The sequence below is a fragment of the Protopterus annectens genome, chromosome 3.part0, assembly GCF_019279795.1.
Source record: "Protopterus annectens isolate FY-2018-M chromosome 3.part0, PAN1.0, whole genome shotgun sequence".
NCBI lineage: Eukaryota > Metazoa > Chordata > Ceratodontiformes > Protopteridae > Protopterus > Protopterus annectens.
In genome coordinates, this window is record NC_056731.1 from 1,909,288,778 (window position 1) to 1,909,306,660 (window position 17,883).

A 17,883-nucleotide genomic window follows, 5' to 3' on the forward strand; every position below is an offset into this window, starting at 1 on the left:
CAGCTTCTTACTGAGGCTGGTAAGGGAGTTTTTTGCATCCTGGGATTTTCCTCCCTTCTGCAACAGTTTCTTTCTTCTGTTGTATAGTTTGTTTATGGTGGGGGACCACCAGATTGGCTTCCTTTTTTTGGAGGAGCATCTTGGTTTTATTTGGGATGGCACGATTCCTGCATGAGTGGATGTCCTCGTACAGTGCCTTAGTGTAGGATTCAGCAGTCGAACTTTCTGCTCCCGTCTGCATGGGTGTCGTGAAGTTTGTCACTTCTGATTTGAGAAGCATGAAGTTGGCTTTGGAGAAGTTTTTTACAGAGGTTTCCTTACTGGGTGGGGGGTGGTGGTGGGTGGTGGTGGGATGTGGATGTCAAGGGTGATTTGCTTATGGTCAGACCTGACCAATGAAGGGGTGACCACTGGTGTGGAGCATCCATCTCCCATGTTGGTAATGACCAGCTCTAGGATATTGGAGCCCCTGGTGGGGCAATGGATTAGTTGATCAGGGCGTTGAAATGTATGAATTCCTAGAACCGTTGGGGGAAAAGGTATTGGTACCCGAGTAGTTTTCCCATTTAATGGCAGGGTAGTTGAAATCACCCAGTATTACGGTGTTTGGTTGTATCTTAATATTTTTCAGTATGTATAGAAAGGTTTAGTGAGAATCTTGGGGCATGGTGGGGGATCTGTAGCAAGCTACAATTTGGATTGCAATCTTACCTAGTGTTAGTTGCACCTGGAGAATTTCAGATGCATTGTGTTGGGCAACTAGCCTGGAGGTGTTAATATCTTTGGTGAATGTGGACATTGCTCCATCTTTAGTGTTTCAGTCTTGGTTTGGTGGCCGAAAAGAGTGGTAAGAGTTGTAGCCTGGTATTGCAGGGGTGCTCTCTGGAGCCTTGAACCAGGTCTCAGTTACTGCACAGATATCGTTCTCCATTTTTAGGAGTGCCTCGTGAGAGTGCATTTTGAAGGTTTAGACTTCTAACATTGAGTAGCATTACCTTCAGATTTTGCATGCTTGTATCTGTTACGGTGGTGGTTTTGTCCTTTGAACCTTGCTTTAAAAAAGGCACTATAGGAGTGGCAAGAGCTTTTAGATCCTGTTTTGGATGTCTGTTGTCTGTAAGCCTTCCCTCTTGTTGCTTTGCTGACCTTTGTGCTCTTGTGAAGGTTTCTTTAGCATGCTTGGCAATTTCTTACACTTATAATCCAGGTTTTCTTATACTTTGCTCAACTTGGTAGAAACTCACAGGCTGATGCAGCATTCTCTGATGAGGATTCTTATTTTGTATCTTTCCACATTTTGGAATTTTATTTGGAGTACGTGTCTCACTTAAACAAAAAAATGGGACTTGTAAAGTTAGATGCCACAAGGTGATGGTGGTGGTGGTGTTTGTGGGATAAAACCTTGCAGAAACACTGTTCTTCACAGTCTGAGAAAGTCACAGTTGCTGCAAGGTTGATTTCTGTTTCATAAATCATCTTTGCAGTTGAGTACTTCTTACAGCTCTACTGTATTGATTTCCTTACTGGAGTAGTTAAACATTGTGGAACACTAGATTTTTTTTCCATAGAAGATCTGCATTAGGAAAGCATGGGATGTCGTATTTAATGCTTTTAAATACATTCTTAATGTCTAGTTTCTGATTTGCATTGAATTAGGAAAAATGTGCTTATTGTCTGTGATAACTTGAGTAACCATTACATTTATTTATTTAACATTTGTTTACTGGGAAAGTCTGACTGGGTCAGGAACCCATGTTCAGTGGAGGCCCTGGGAGAAAAGCTTCAAATGATTCATGAAAGTTAAGACAATTTACATGAACAAGATAAAAAAACAAGTATTAAAGCACACATTAATAACTGAATACTAAATAAGTACAGAGAGGTAGATGCAATAATAAATACAAAATAAGTAGAAAGAGGCAGGTAAAATAATAAAACATGTACTAAAGTAAAGTGAAATGGTTGACTGCAAACTTTGTGTGTGTATGTGTATGTGTATATATATATATATATATATATATATATATATATATATATATATACACATACACACACACACACGTAAAATCAGGTAGGAGTAAGGTAAAGAATGTGGATCACAACAGATGCAAGTAGATGCTTAGAATGATGGGAAAGTTAAGGGTGTAGAAATATGGAAAGTTTGTTAGTCCAATATGCTAGTGGGTTAGAAGATGAAATTCCTGTTGTAGGGATAGAAAGGAAAGTCCCTAGAGAATGAATGGAGTTCACCTGTTAGGGAAAGAGCAGGGGCAGATCTGATGACATAGAAATGTTTTTTTAGGATGTGTTTGAAGTTGTTAAAGCTCTCAATGGTAGTAATGTCTGTTGGCAGAGTTCCAGAGCTTGGTGGTGGCATGAGAGTATAGGCACTGTCCAGCTCTTTTGTTTGGAATATATGCTGTTAGGAGGGGTTTGTAGCATTTTAGAGCAGATTTGATGGCTGGGCAGGTATCAGGTGTATATATTTTATGTGCAGAAGACAGCTGTACTAGGCTTAGGTGTTGTGTGAGTTTGAGACAATTTAGTTCTTTCAGAGCTAGGCAGTGCTGAGAGTGGCGAATTTGGAAATTTTATGGTAGCAAAATTGGAGCTTTTTTTTAAGAGAAGGTTGTAAATTGGTATATAAGGGTGCTACATATAAGAATGAGGGAAGCAAATAGGTGTTGGCGAGGGGTTTTCTGGTGGGGCTATCCAAGGAAGTTTTTTGTCTGTAGAGTATTCCTAGTTTGATGTGTTTTTTTTTTTTTTATGCTGTTGCAGATGTGGTGTTCGAGAGTTAATCTAAGGTTACACCTAGGAGCTTAGCTGTGGGAACTGTTTCAATTTCTGTGTTGTCCTGTGAGAATATTTTAAAGTCAGATGAGACTGGTTTTGTCGAGAAAAGCAGGAGGTGTGTTTTTTTTTTTTTTTTTAGGATTTAAAAGTAGCTGGGCTTCTCTCAGCCATGTCTCTATTGAGGTGAAGGTGCCTTGGGTGAGTTGCTGGAGTATGTTACTGGAGGAGGAAATTATGGAATAGTCATCTGTGTATTGGATAATGGAGTTAAGGCGTGTTGATGTATGAAGGTTGTTAGTGAAAGCATTGAAGAGTAAGGGTCCAATTATGGACCCTTGTGGTACCCCAGTTATGTTGGTTTGATACTGGGGTAATTTATTTTGCCATTTTTGCGCTTGGACAGGTAGCATGCAAACCATTGAAGTGGGGTGCAGCCTATAATGGATAGCTGATGAAGTTTATTGTGAGACACTGTGTCAAATGCCTTTGATAGGTCTTGTAGTGCGACAGATGTAATATTATCAGAGTCAATAGATTTGAACCATATTAGTGATATTACCAGAGTCAATGGATTTGAATAAACCATTTCAAATAATCCATATTCATATGTACCTCCGAGATGAAATGTATTTCAGTACATTGTTTTCTTATGTTTGTGTTTCATTACAGTGTCTTTATTTCTTCTGCTGCTGTTTGTGAAGTATGATGGTATTTCTAGTTCATGTACGGTCATAAATTCTGGATTTATAAAATAAAGCTGTGATGGCAGTGTCATTGCAGTTTAATGTGAAAAAAAAACTTTTCAAAGTTATATTGTGATCTTGTATTTTTCAGTCTAATGCACTATCCAGTCATGTGAAGATCACAGTTTCTAGGCAGAATTTATTTGAAGACTCATTCCAGCAAGTAAGTATGCTGCTACTGCTATCATACACAGATTATGCACTCAAAAGTGCTCTGCATTTTTAAGCTGTTTTCAGTTATTTCCAATATGATGAACTGTTTATTTTTTATTTATTTTTTTTACTGTAGGTTGTGTTAATTTCATCCCTGATTATCTGTTCAAGGCCCTTAGGCATGCAGAGATTCTTGTCTTTGCCAAATGATGGATGATCAATCCATTGATCACTGCATATATGAAGAATATGTATATCTGGATGGAAGTAGTTGTAGATTATTAAGCACTCTGTCTGTTGAAAAGAAAAAATATATTAATCTTTCTACTGCATAAACATTTAGTGTACTTTTTAACACATTGCTGTAATTCAGAGTCTTCTGTTCAGAGAGAGACTGAAGCACGCATAGGATTATTGTCTTGTCCAAATGGTGGATGGAGCCATGATGATCTGCATAAATGTGGAATTTACAGGTGGAGTGAGGTAGTTATTTAATAAACTGGCGGTCTTTCTGAAGAATAAAATGTTAAGCCCCTGAGTTGCATAGGCACTAAGCTCACTTATGATGCACAGATTTGACTGGGACTGTCTTGACGAAATGAATTTGTGAAACCTACAAGTTACAAACGATGAGAAGCGTCAAGACTAACCAGTTTTCCAATTTCATTATTTTGAACAGCTTTCACAATACCAGATTCATCCCTCTCTGCTTTTTTTGTATTGTTAAACTCTGAATATAACTGGATTCCTAATCACTTGATAATATTCATTCTTTGGCTTCCCTTAGATCCCCATTGTCTCCTGCTTCTTCTTTGGCACTCCATGCCTTCTCTGTAAAAGCTGCATTGCCTCTACACTGTGCTTAACTTTGCTTAAAAACAGTTGGATGACTGTATTTTGCATTCACAATTAGTTGGCCATTTTGGCTTTTTTCAGCCATCAAGTACTGTAAATTGCTAATATGTTTTGTAATGTGAAGATAAAGGTTTTGATCATTTTAAGTGATTACTGATTTGGTTTTGTAATATCTTCCCACACAAAGTCAGTGAATAGATGTGATTTTTTATGAACAAAAAGTTCCTAGTTTTTTTCTTTGTGTTGTCTTATTTATTTATGCATGGATGGTTTGCTGAACAGTTTAGTTTCAGGTGAGGCAGGAGGTGAAGCTCATACTGATTAAGGGAGCTTCCCTTACTCTCTTTGTATGTGGGTTTGCTCTGAAGTTGCTGAGAGGAAGAGTGCTATGGCATAAACAGACAAAGCAGCAAGAGGAAGAACTACACTGTGAAATGGTACACTGCGATTGCAAAATATTAAAATCATTGACCTTCACTTAAGAGGTTTATCTGATTATTCTGCCCTGCCCAGGGGTGAAGTAGTTGGAAAATGTATATACAAACCTTAAACACAAAATCTCACTGTGTGTGAGATGTAGTTATGTAATATTTGAGGCAAAGCTCTCAACACAAACCCATGACAGTTAATATGCAGGTTGTCAGTACCACACAACACACACTAAAACAATCACACACAGCTCAGACCAAGCACAGATACCTACATATTTTGAGGTTCTTAAAAGTAACCTACCTAAATCACAAGGTCTCTTAAATGTAAATTAAGAATCCAGTATCTTCAGCAACCTTATAATACAGACCGCACCTATCATGAAACATACATCTGAGTCACACTGACTCAGTTCAAAAACCAATATACCAAGGTTCCTCACAATCCATTATCATAGGTAAATCTATAATGAGACACTGGTGCACCACTCACCAAGCTGTTGCAAGGAGAGGGTCACAGTCAGTTGGTGTCAATTGCCAGGATTCGCCACATGTACACATCTAACACAGTCACAATACACGTGTGTCTAAATGACTGGAGATATTTCTCTGGGATATGAAGAGAGACATGACTTAAGATCTCAGAATGTGTTTGAGGTATGTATGAACCTAACCTTGATCAGCATTCTACCATCACCACGAATTATGCCACATTGCGAACAAAAGATTATTGATTTTAACAGTTGGGTTTGTTTCTGGTGTCGTTCTAACAGGGCGCAAAATATATCTGCCTGGTTGGAGATTGCAGTCAGAACTGCTTTGCCCAGGATTGACCTGCACCTACCTCCCCAAAACTTTTGTATATTGGCTAAAAACTTGTCCATTTGTTTTAGGCAATGTCAGTCTTCCAAAGCTTATAACATAACATAAAACAGAATCTGGATAGCATAACTGTATTGCTGCTCAATGCTAGGAGCCTCACCAAAAAAACTCCACTCCCTACAAACACCCCTTACCTTGGAAAACATTAATATATGCGTCATCACAGAGACCTAGTTCAGAATTCAGAACAGTGGGGGAACTCTATATGTGCAGTGCTTCAATGCCCACCTTGCATTCAGATCCCCCTCATTAGATGAAAGCACTTAAGACAGCAGTATGTCAATATTCTAAAAAAACAGTTATCACTTCTAGACCCATCAGACAAGATAATGACATGGAACTCCTCCACATCCAACTTACTGTTAACAAAACTCTTTATCATATCCTAGCTAACCATAAGATCTCTCTTTGTATATCCTCCTCATCCCATACCTCCCACCTAACTAGTGTGAAGTTCCTGTGCGTTAAGCCAAACACCATTCTCCTGGAAGACTTCAGCTACCCCTCCATTAACTGGGAGACTTGTACGTCCTCAAACATGTATGCCCAGAAATTTGTAGACTACTTCAACACAAGCTCTCTGGTCCAGTTAGTTCACATCCTAACCAAGGGCAATAAAATCCTTATTTTGGTCCTAACAAGTATGAGCCAGCTTTGTTTCCCACCAATTATAACTTCCTCTGCAGTCCAATTGGATCACAAGTCAGTCACATTCACCTTAAGACTGAAGCCAGAAGCATCTGCCAATATGTCACTGTTCAGTGATTGTCAAGGCTAATCTGCTAAAACTGAGTGATGATCTCTCTAAATTCAGAAAACCCTTCCATCTTGACCACCTCAGTGCTTATTTGGAATCCTTTACTGCTAAATTCAGTGTACATTTAAATAGCTACATAAGGTAAATCCAATACCAGTTGTGGAAGCATAATATAAGCAAGCTCTATAATAAAAGAAAAAAGCTCATTGCACACATTTTATTCTCAAGATGCCAATAACACCCTTGCCAAACTTAACACATATCTCTGTACCATGATCAAATCAACCAAAACCAAATACGAGGTAAACATGGCCACCCAGGTGAAGGTTAACTGCAAAGCCTTCTTTTAACTGTGTTAAAAATCTCAGAAATGATGCCCAGCATTGAGCAGAGTTGATAGTAAAGGATATCACATACTTGAACCTAGGGGACATGACTAATATATTAGCACACAAATTTAGTTAACCCCCCCCCCTTACATTCCCAGATCACATACCTGCATCTACATCATCCTTAGAATCTCCACAGAATAAGTCCTCAAGGTACTATCCAAGGCCAAGAACACTCCTACTATTATAAGGTTGGATAACATACTGGACTTGCCTACTGGTTAGCCTGAAACACGACTTATCAGACCTTCTACAGAGATTGCTCAGTATCAGCTTTCAGACAAGCTTTGAAACAGATGAATGGAGGACATCAACAGTTATCTCCTTGTGCAATGGTAGAGTGCCAACAAGCCTGGGTAATTATAGACCCATAAGCCTGACCAGCTTCATCCGTAAGGCTATCAAAAGGATAATTATGGAATTAATAAATAAGGGCATAAGTAACCTACAAACTGTCAGCCCAAGACAGTTAAGATTTGACAAGGGTTGATCCTGCTTACTTTAACCTGGTCAACTTCTTCAAGAAGGTTACTGAAGCAGGGGATGGTGGCAAATCAGTACATGCTGTATATCTGAGCCTCAGAAAAGCATTCAGTATTATCCCACACTCTGGTGTCATCAATAAACTCTCTCGGCTAAATGTAAATCCATATGTAACTTGCTGGATAATAAATTGGCTCCCAACTAGAACCCATGAAATGTATGGTAGGCAGCTCTATATCCTCCAAACTTCCAGTTGCTAGCGGTGTACCCAAGGGTTCAGTCCTTGGGCTGCTGCTGTTTTGCATTTATTTCTTAGAGGTTAAAGCTAATATTAGGGGTTTTTGGTAGATCAAGTTTGCAGACTACTGCAAATTTGGTGCAGTCATAAAATCCCAAGGGGACACCGTGAATCCCCCTAGAGGGTCTTTCCCAAATAAATAACTTGTGCCACAACCATGAACTAAAATTTGATGACAAGAAATGTATAATGGCATCCTCTGGCAAGAAGAACCACCTTTGTAGCTATCCCATTGACAATGTAGTCATGGATCTAGGAACCTGTGCAGTCTGCAGGCTGTTCTTTGATCATCACATATCCATTGTAAGGAAGTCCTTTTCATTGCACAGCTTATAGCTAAAGGTATGGAATCCAGGTTGAGGGAAATGATCATTCTACTGCACTCTGCTCTCATTTAGCCAATCATTGAATGTAATGCACTTTTCAGTATGTGCCCAGCCAAATACTTTGCACAAGTGGAATGACCACAGCTCTTCTCACTTCAAAAATAAACGTAAATTAGAAAAACTATGCAGACAGTATCTAAGTGTTGTCCCTCTTTTCGGTATCATGCAGGCTACGAAGAAATTACCTCTCTGCCTCAGGTGTCTTCTACCTTGTCTGACTTATTACTGGTTTGCAAGTCCAATGGTAGTGTGAACACCAGCTCAAGGGATCTCTATCTCTGTTGCAACATCAATACTTCACGTTGAAGAGAGAGGCATACATCACAAAGGCAACTTCTTTTGTGGAACTGTCTTCTCCACATAAAGTACTTCTCTTACTCTATTTAAATGTAATTTGGTTGAATGGATGACAGACTGCAAACTCATCCTGTTTAACACCCATAAGCCTCTTGGATAGGGTCAGCAAGTGAATGTCCCAATATTTCCTTGTTCTGCCCACCTCTGGGTTATTCATATGCAAAATGTAAAGCTAAAAACTACTATGAGAATACAAGGCTAGGCTTCTTAAGATCCTCAGATCAGTAGCCAAGAGCCTATGAACCTATGAAGTGGATGTACAAAATATTGATGTCATTGAGAGTGTTGTGGTAGAGAAGGAAAGTGTTGCAGAGGTGTAGTGGCTGCATTGATGGAGGATACTTCAGTCGATAATTATGGTGGTAGTTCTGGTACAACAAAGCTGCAGTAAGAGTGCAACCTAAGGATGTGGTAAGACTTTAAACAAGACAGTCTGATTTTTAGATGAAATGTGCACAGCTGTATTACACCAGTAGATATTAAGGCTTATGAGGTTAGGGCATTTGTTTACTTTTGAAAAGCGACGCTGAATTAATTTTTGAATCTTTTGCTACAATGGAAATATTTTTTTGTTTTAGAATGTGGGGAGAAAGGAACGGTTACAGCCGTCATGTGACTTTGCATTTGTTTCACAAAAGGAGATTGCAAGAAAGACCATTTTTTGTGCAATTTCAAACAGATGAGACGGAAGAAAAAGATTTAAGGAAATATTTACAGACTATGTAGAATTGTAAAGTTACAAAAGTTAGACAACAGAAATATGCGGACTGGAGAGTGGGAATATAATGTGGTATTGAATGCTAAGGAGGGCAAATTATAGCATCTCCCACATGGGGTGATTATTTTTTGTAATAAAGAATCTTACACTATGGCGAACAACCAGTGACATTTTTGTGGATTTTGTAAACTGAATATGAAAGAAAAATTTACCTTCAGTGTGGAGCAAAGGGGTATTGTGCCTCTAACTTGTAAAAAGATAAATGCTACAAATGTCATAAAAAAGGACATTTTTGAATGGACTGTAATTTAGTTACTGATCAAAATAAAGGTCCAACTGTTAATGTTAACAGTTTAGTGATTCTGAGAATGAAAATAGTGTGAATTGTAATGCGCATGAAGATCAAAATAACATTCAATCACATCAAGCGAAAGAGTAGGAATATTGCTGAAGAAGAGAAGAGTATGCAAGTGGAAAAACAGGAAGAATGGAATGATGATACTTGGCCCTGTAGTGCTGAGGGATGTAGCCCTGACTGCACATCAGATGACTTGTGTTTACTGAACTGGACAGGGGAGGATGTGACTTGCCCTTCCTGTGGGGATGGAGGCAGCAACTTGGCTTGTTGCACTGGCAATTTCTGCAGGAATGCATGCATATTGCTGCAGCATAAAGAGCCTAGTGTAACTACAGGCTAGGTTGTGTGCTGCTTGGTTTGGAGGCTGAGTATGTGCAGAATCTCTCATTTACCTCCAGAGAAAGCTTGCAAGCTGCCGGCTTGGTGGGAATAGGGCAAATCCACAGGCTCTGTAAACTGGTCCACTGCCTAACACATGATTCTGGTCTTCAGAAGAGAATGAATGGGCTAAGGGGCTCTTTCCCCAAAGGTGGGATGAATGGGTTAGCTGGATGTGGGAGGGGGGAACCTTTAGACTGATCTGGTGTACCAAATAAAATAAAAGTGGAGGTGATGGAGGAGAGGTAATTTCTATACAAAATAATTATTCAATATTAGGAGTAAGAGATAGTGAAGACTGGAGAAAGATGAGGGAGGATAAGTCCTTTTGGGATAAGGATAAAGGACCGAAAGAGAAAAATGCAAACATTTCCATTGGATCAAAAAAAGAGAAAAGGTTCATTTAAAATTATTTAATTGAATAGTGATAGTATTGATGTAAGACAAATGATGTGAACAAACAAGAGCATGTGTTTACTAGATATTGCAAATTTAAGTTCAGTCAGTAGCAGATAGTTTGAATTTCTTTGAGGAAAAAATGTGTCATGGAACTTGAATTGGAACAATGTTCATAGATAGCAGTTTTGCTTTAGAAATCAGAAGTTAAAGTTTTAGAACATAATTGTAAAAGCAGGGAGAGTTTCTGTTTCAGATGGTAGAAACAAGGGCAGTCTATAAGAAGTTTAGTATCTGTATTATCTACATATGCATAGATATAAAAAGCGACACTTTTTTAAGTTTAAAAATATATATAGGTATTGTAATTTAATAAATATTGGTATTGTAATTTATTGAGGTTGTTTAACTTTGTAGTGTGAAAAAAGAGAAGAATATTTCTGGACACATTAAAAGTTAGATAAAGAGATATAGAAATTTGTGTATAGGAAAAGAGAAGGTATATGTTTGAGTACAAATTTCAGGCAGGGGTTGTCTTTATACGCTGAAGACACTAAGAGTTTAGAAGTCGGGATAACAGTTCATTTGGTGATCTGCTCAGTAATGGAAGACAATGAATATATACTGTTAGAAAGGAAGGAAGTAAAAAGATAAGCAGGTACTAGTGTGGAGGAAGAGATGTCAAAGGGGGAATTAGACCAGTAGTGGAGAGATTGTAAGACAATGACTCTTTTTCTCAACAGGTAACACACTTGTCTTTGGTGCAGAAGATTGTGGGTTCTATTCCTACACCTGGTGATTGGATTAATTTTCAATTAGTGACACTGCAGTGCAGCATAAGAGGGATGCTGCACTCCTGAGTGTGCCATTCTTCAGCTGAGATGTTAAATCAAGGCCCCAGCTGCATCAGGCAGAGGTAAAAGATCCCCTGCCATATTTTCTCTAGTCAGTGTAAATGCCACTTTGTGTCTCCCCTAAAAAGAGGCCTTTGGCATAGTGGAACTAACCCAGTCAACAAAGTGTAAATGAAGTAAATAAACAAATTATGCTACATAAACTGAACAGTGAAATACATTTAAAAAGAATTATAATAAAGTATATTTAGATGAAGAAAAAATGTGTTAAGAAATAATGGAAAAAATAATGAAAGTTTAGTGACAATTTAGTGGCATGAGGGACAGTGGAAGTATAGAATATTTTTAAAGAAAAGAAAAAAGAAATATATTAACAGGAATGATTAGTAGTTAGCAATATTTTCTACAAGAAAAAAAGAAGCTTCACAACTTTTAGTAAAAGAGATAAATGAAGATGCATTAGTGAAAGAGTAAAAGACAAAAGATTATTTTTTTGCTCACTTTTCCTGCTGCTCCTCCTTGTCAATCAGCCCATTAGTTCCCCATCACTCTAGTGAGTGCCACAGGTTAATGGGTACTTGCTTGGCAATTGATCCACAATCATCTTTAGAAGCATAGTCAGACATTCCCATGATGTTTTAACCCTTATCTCTAGGTTATTCATACTTAAAATATAAGCGGAACATTTACATGTTCCCTGTCCATGAGGGGCAAGGGTGTTAAACCAAGAGTGATTACCCTTCCAGTCATCCAGAGTATGTTTGAGTAGTTTAAAAGAAGTACTTTGCTTTATGTAGAGATGGTGATGATTCCAAAAAGTGGTATTCTCTGTGATGCTTACCTATTCCACCAGTATGTTATATTTATGTTGCAAAAGAGATTGACATCTCATGGCCGGATGTTTATGCCTCCATTGGAGTTGAAAATGTGCAGTAGATTTGGCAAGATAAGATAGTGTGTGATGCAGAGACTGCCCTTCACTAGTCTGTATTACATTGAGGAAGAAGAAAATGCTTTGTGGTGGTCCTCATAGTTTTCGTGATTTTTGCCCCTGATTTTCTTAGAAAGCATTGTGGGTTTTCAACTTTTGTCAGATGTTTGGACAGGTGCATACTGAAGAAGGCGTTATATTCAGTGATTGACTTGATAAATGTAGAATACAGTGGAATGATCACATCCTTGACCAGGATGCCATACCCTTAGTAATATGCTGTACAATGAAAAAGGACTTTCTTAAAAAATGGAGAAGTGGTGATTGTAGGACAGTTTGTCTAAATAGGTTCCCAGGTCCCTAAGTAGCTGATTAGTTTTCTGGAGTGTGTTGTCAGTATGGTGGTCACAAGGGACTTGTGTTGTCATTGTGGTAGTTATAAGGGAATTTTTTTTTTTTTTGATAAAGGATACTGTTATGCATTTCTTGGCATTTAGTTTTACTCCGTGGTTTTGATACCAGCTATTTGTTATGGGAAAGGCCATCTTATATGATCTTGGTGCAATCTAAATTCCCCAGAAGACTCCAATAAATGCTAAAACAGTAGCTTTGACCTCCTTGAATGCCAAGGAGTGACCCAACGAGTAGACCCTGGCATACATCGCTGTTAGCAGGGCTTTTGGAGGAAGTAGAACAGCTGGTCACTGCCTGTTTGAGCCAATTTGCTGTTCAACAGGTGGTTATTTGGGAAAGGGCCATCATTTAGGCAGCTATCGGGTGGTTTGCAATTTTTTTTTTCATTTTAGCCATAATGTCCTCCCACAATTGGCTGAGTGTAAGGAATAGTTGTGTACAAGGGGCTAATATCAAAGGCAGACCCCTCAAGCGTGCAAGGGACATTCCCATCAAGCAGCCGTGCACCAACCCCCAAACCACAAGGAGGTGGTTTTCCCTGGTTGTCTCCAGGGAAATCAAACCCTCCCCACTGTGTATCTGAGTGCACATAACCCTTCCTACTTCCTGCCTTGCTTTTCTAGTTGCCAGAGTTTCTGACTGAACTCCATCACCCAGGTCACAGTCAGAGCTCCAGTCAACTGCAGCACTGTGACCGGCTAAAAAAAGGTGACTTAAACAAGTTAAAATGTATTAGAAGATTGTGTGAAGAAGGGGGCACAACTGAGGGTGAATATATATGACAACAATTCATAGTTTACAGAGGAATTAATTTTAATAAAAGTAGAGGAAAATTAAGCATCTGATGTAGACTGTTTATAATTCTAAAGTTTATACGATGATATAACAAAAAAGGCTTTTTAATGAAATATTAAATGATCAGAAAAAATATAGAATAAGGAACAAAGAAATATCTGAAGGACTAATCAGATTATTATGAAAAGGAGGTGATAAATCAGAATTAGTAAACTGGAGATGTTACTTTGAATAGCATTTACTATGTAGATATAAGGAAAATACAACAGAGGTTTAAAAAAGTATTGGTATCTTTACAGTTTGAGAATATATTTGGTATGTGGGAAAGCAAAGGAAAATGCTAATAGTAATAAAGGAGATGGTTCATAGTATACTGTATGAATCAGAAGGGTCTATATTTCCTCAGAGGCGTTCCATTGAACGCCTCTTCATTGACCCTAAAACCTCGAACTTTCAAAACATCAAACCTCCACATAAACGATTTCTTTCCCTTGGAAAGAAATCGCTTGCCCTACAAACACCAGCAAATGACCACAAACACTACAAAGTTGGGGGCTTTGCCCCCCCCCCAACTAAATATACCAACTCTGAGATCACACTACAGTGGGGAAAATGGCAAACTGATGAGGATGGCCAAGCAATTTCTTTCCCAAGGAAAGAAATCACTTATGTGGACGTTCGATGTTTTCAAATTTCACAGTTTCAAGTTTGATGAAGAGGCGTTCGATAGAACGCCTCTTCGAGGAAATAGGAACCCAGTCAGAAGTAGTGAAAACGGTGACTTGTGATGTGGCTAAGGCATTCATAATCATAATTATGGAATATTCTGAGGGGAACTGAGTTTTTGAAGTCATGATTTGGCAGGTGTAATGAAAGCATGTTATTAAGTGGTTGATTGACCAGTGTTAAAATTGGGAAAAGGGGGTGTGGCCGAGGTGCCGTATGAGTGATATTTTATATTCAGTTGTTACAGATGTCATAGTGGGATCTGCAATGGATAAATTAACGAATGGTTAGCTTATGTATAGGGAGAATGTTAAAGTACTTTTTGATCACATATGCAGATGGTAGTGGGCCAATTACAAATATAGGATGGATGATGGCACTAGTAAAAGAAATGAGGGTGCAGTCAAAGAAAGGTAGGTTTGGATGTTAAAAAAAAAGCAAAGGTTTTGGAAGAATAGTTAAAAGAGATGATATATACCTTACAGGGCTGAGATACTTGTGTTATATATACGATTTAGGAGGGCAGACGTTAGAGGAAGAATTGGTAGGACTGATAAAAGAAATCAGAAATGCAAATTTTTAAATTATTTAGAAATAGTTTACTTAATAAATTCAGTTTGACAGAAGTTTATTTAAGTGAAATATATATGTTGTCAGGAAATTAAGCAGCGTTATTTTTGGTTCTCCATGGTGAGTTCTGAAATATGATTTTTGATGCCACTTTGTTGAGATGTACTTACCTTCACCGTGCTTGCTCAGGATATGTGTGTGAGTACCTTTTGAGGAAGAATCAAGATGGTCACCTCTGTGGATGGTCTTTAAAATCCAACAACTTCTACTTCCATTCTATACTATTCTAAGTTTGACAACTTCAAAAGAGGAGAAAGCATCTTCGTCATCAGAGGAGTTGCCGTAGACTCATACAGTTTGCCTTCTGTGGTGTTAACTATGTTGCATAACACTCCCTCAGTCAGTTATGACTATAGCATGGGATAGCCCATGAGAGTTATCTCTTCAAAGTTTATCTCAACATGGGCAGCCATCAAAATGAAGCAGTCATTTTATTTGTGGCCTTTCTGAGCATGTTGTTAATCTCACCAAACATTCCATAGAAAGAGCTGTCTGTACATGTGGATTAGCTCATTTCAGTTGAGCCAAGTAGTACAGGCTCATACCCAAACCCTCTGTGAGGATGTAGAGGTTGTCCCAACTTTGGAGGATGGTTAGGGGTTTTATTTCTGTTAATTGTCTTGAATGGGGCAACCATTTCCATCTCATTCTGGATATTAGCAGGTTAAAACAACAAATACAGTGTGTACATATTCAGATGGGCTTTTTGCAGAGTGTTTGAATGATGCTGCTGCTGGATGCTTTGTAGCATATTGAAGCCTTGCAGGAGAGGAAGGTTGGGTGATGCCATACCTTGGCAGTGCTGTAGGAGGCTGTCCAGCCTCAGCGTTTGCAAGTCCTTTTCTGTCACTTATGTGATATAGATCTCAATCCAGAAGTTTGTATTGGAAGAGTTCCCTTGTTGAATGATATTGCAGGCTCTATAAAAAGTGCTGATATTCATCGTGTTACACTGCTGCAGTCATTACACTTGGGTTATCCTGCCATCAGGCGGTCCCCAAGTCGGCCAGAGTTCCAAAGTCTTGGTCCGGCGTTGGTTGCTGTCGCTTCTTCCCTGACGTCAGTGCGCCAGGGGTATATAAGATGCAGCCAACGCCAATTTCTTCAGTCTTTCTTGCCGCGTGGTGCCCGAAGCAAAAGCAGTTCGCAAGTGCCAGTCGGCCGACTCCTGAGATTTTCATTCCGAATCCAGAACCGAAGTTTTCTACAAAGCTAAGTATCCTGTTGGGGTTACTTTTTCTTGCCTCAGACTGATGTCAGTAAAAGTTAAGAATTGTATTTCTTGTGGGAAGCAAATACCTCATAAGGATTTCCATTCTTATTGTATCCCATGCCTAGGTCCAGACCACAACGTCACAGGTTGTCTGTTTTGTGCTAGGTTTAACAAGCGCACTATTAAACGTCGGTTTGATTTTGCCTGATATTATTTTGGCAGAAAATTCAATTACACCATGCCGTCGGAACTACCGTCGACCGGAATACACAAACAGCGCAAAGACAAGGACAGGCATCCAAGGCCCAAAACTAACGAAGCCTCTTCTAGGCCAGTCGCCGGTTCTCTAGTTTTCAGCGAGGCGCCTTCGCAGCCCCTGACGACCGCTTCCTTGAAACCACAGGCCGCCTCTGACTCCCATGTGGAGATGGTTGAGCCTTCGGATACATCAGGTTTACGGCCTACCGAGGCTAACCCTTCAGAGGGATCCGGAGTAGCTGAACAACCCGCAGCTTCAGAGGGTGTTTTCAGACCTACTCAGTTAACCATTAAATCTTCTGCTAGGTCTAAAACCCCTTTAAAAACAAAGAAACAACTTCAACATTCACCAGGACAGGCCTCCATGCCTACGAAACAGATGATCAAAATGGCCGAAGACATAATTACTCTGATCAGGGGGTCCCACCCTCCTCCTGATAAAAGGCCTAGACAGGATGCAGACTATGACTCATCCGACCAGGTGTCCATCTCTTCAGATTCATCCTCTGACCAAGTATACTCTTTACCCCCTTATGAGGATTCTGATGCTGAGGAATCATTTCCTTCAGACTCTCTACCAGAGGACTACTCCTTTGGAGAAACCTTACATACCATGAGGGAGCATTTCCATTGGGAGGGCCAGGATTATTCAGAATCCAAGAAAAGGCTCAGAGATTTTCTTTTATTACCTCAACACAGACTGAATTTTTTGCCTTGGCCCTCTTGTCCCAAATATTCCTCAGATACTACAATACTTAACTGAGATGCAGGACAAAGGCCTCTCCTTTTCATCCATTAAGATCCACGCCGCTGCCATCTCTGCTCATTACAACACGGACCCACCAATTTTTTCTAATCCTTTGCTAAAACAGTACCTCAAAGGGGCTAAAAACATAAGACCGCCCCGTAGAGCACCAACTCCAACTTGGGACCTCAACTTCGTCTCGGAAAAATTAACTTTACCTCCTTTTGAGCCAGCTAACTCAGCAGACTTAAAATATGTCTCTTGGAAAACTGCTCTGCTCCTGGCAATAACCTCAGCACAAAGAGTTTCAGAATTACAGGCAGTAATGGCAGTGGAACCTTTCATCATTTTCCGCCAAGACAGGGTGTCAAGAACAAACCCTACTTTTATGCCAAAGGTGGTATCAAGTGTGGCTCTAAACTAAACTATTCACTTGCCAACTTTTTATCCAAAACCACAGAATAAAGGGGAGAGACTTCTGCATTCCTTGGACATACACAGACAGTTACGCTTCTACTTGGACAAAACGAAAGCTTTCAGGAAAACTGAGCAATTGTTTGTAGCATATGCTGCAGGAGCACAGGGAAAAGCCATTTCAAAACAGACCATTTCAAAATGGATAGGGCACTGTATACGTTTCTCCTGTACACACCATGGGAAAACTGTACCTAACAGCATTAGGTCTCATTCCACCAGGGCAACAGCCACTTCAACTGCCTACCTCAGAGGAGTACCTACCAAGGACATTTTGGAAGCAGCAACTTGGAGTTCTGTACATATCTTCACCAAGCATTACGATCTGCCTCTTTACTCTAAATCCAAAGCTGGCTTTGCCACTGCAGTGCTGCAGGGCCTTATAGCCACCCCTAATGCCTTATAGAACCAGCCACCCTACCTCAGCTTTGGGATTCTACCCAAGTGTAATGACTGCAGCAGTGTA

General features: G+C 39.5%; 1 protein-coding gene across 1 annotated transcript in view; it reads left to right on the plus strand.

The window, feature by feature from the left end:
* WWP1 (WW domain containing E3 ubiquitin protein ligase 1) overlaps nt 1–17,883 on the plus strand; it is a 2,386,594-nt gene that overhangs the window by 1,398,984 nt on the left and 969,727 nt on the right. The window contains exon 17 of the mRNA XM_044065992.1: nt 3,631–3,702. Within this exon, the coding sequence (XP_043921927.1) occupies nt 3,631–3,702 (72 nt within the window). The remainder of the gene's footprint in view (nt 1–3,630; nt 3,703–17,883) is intronic.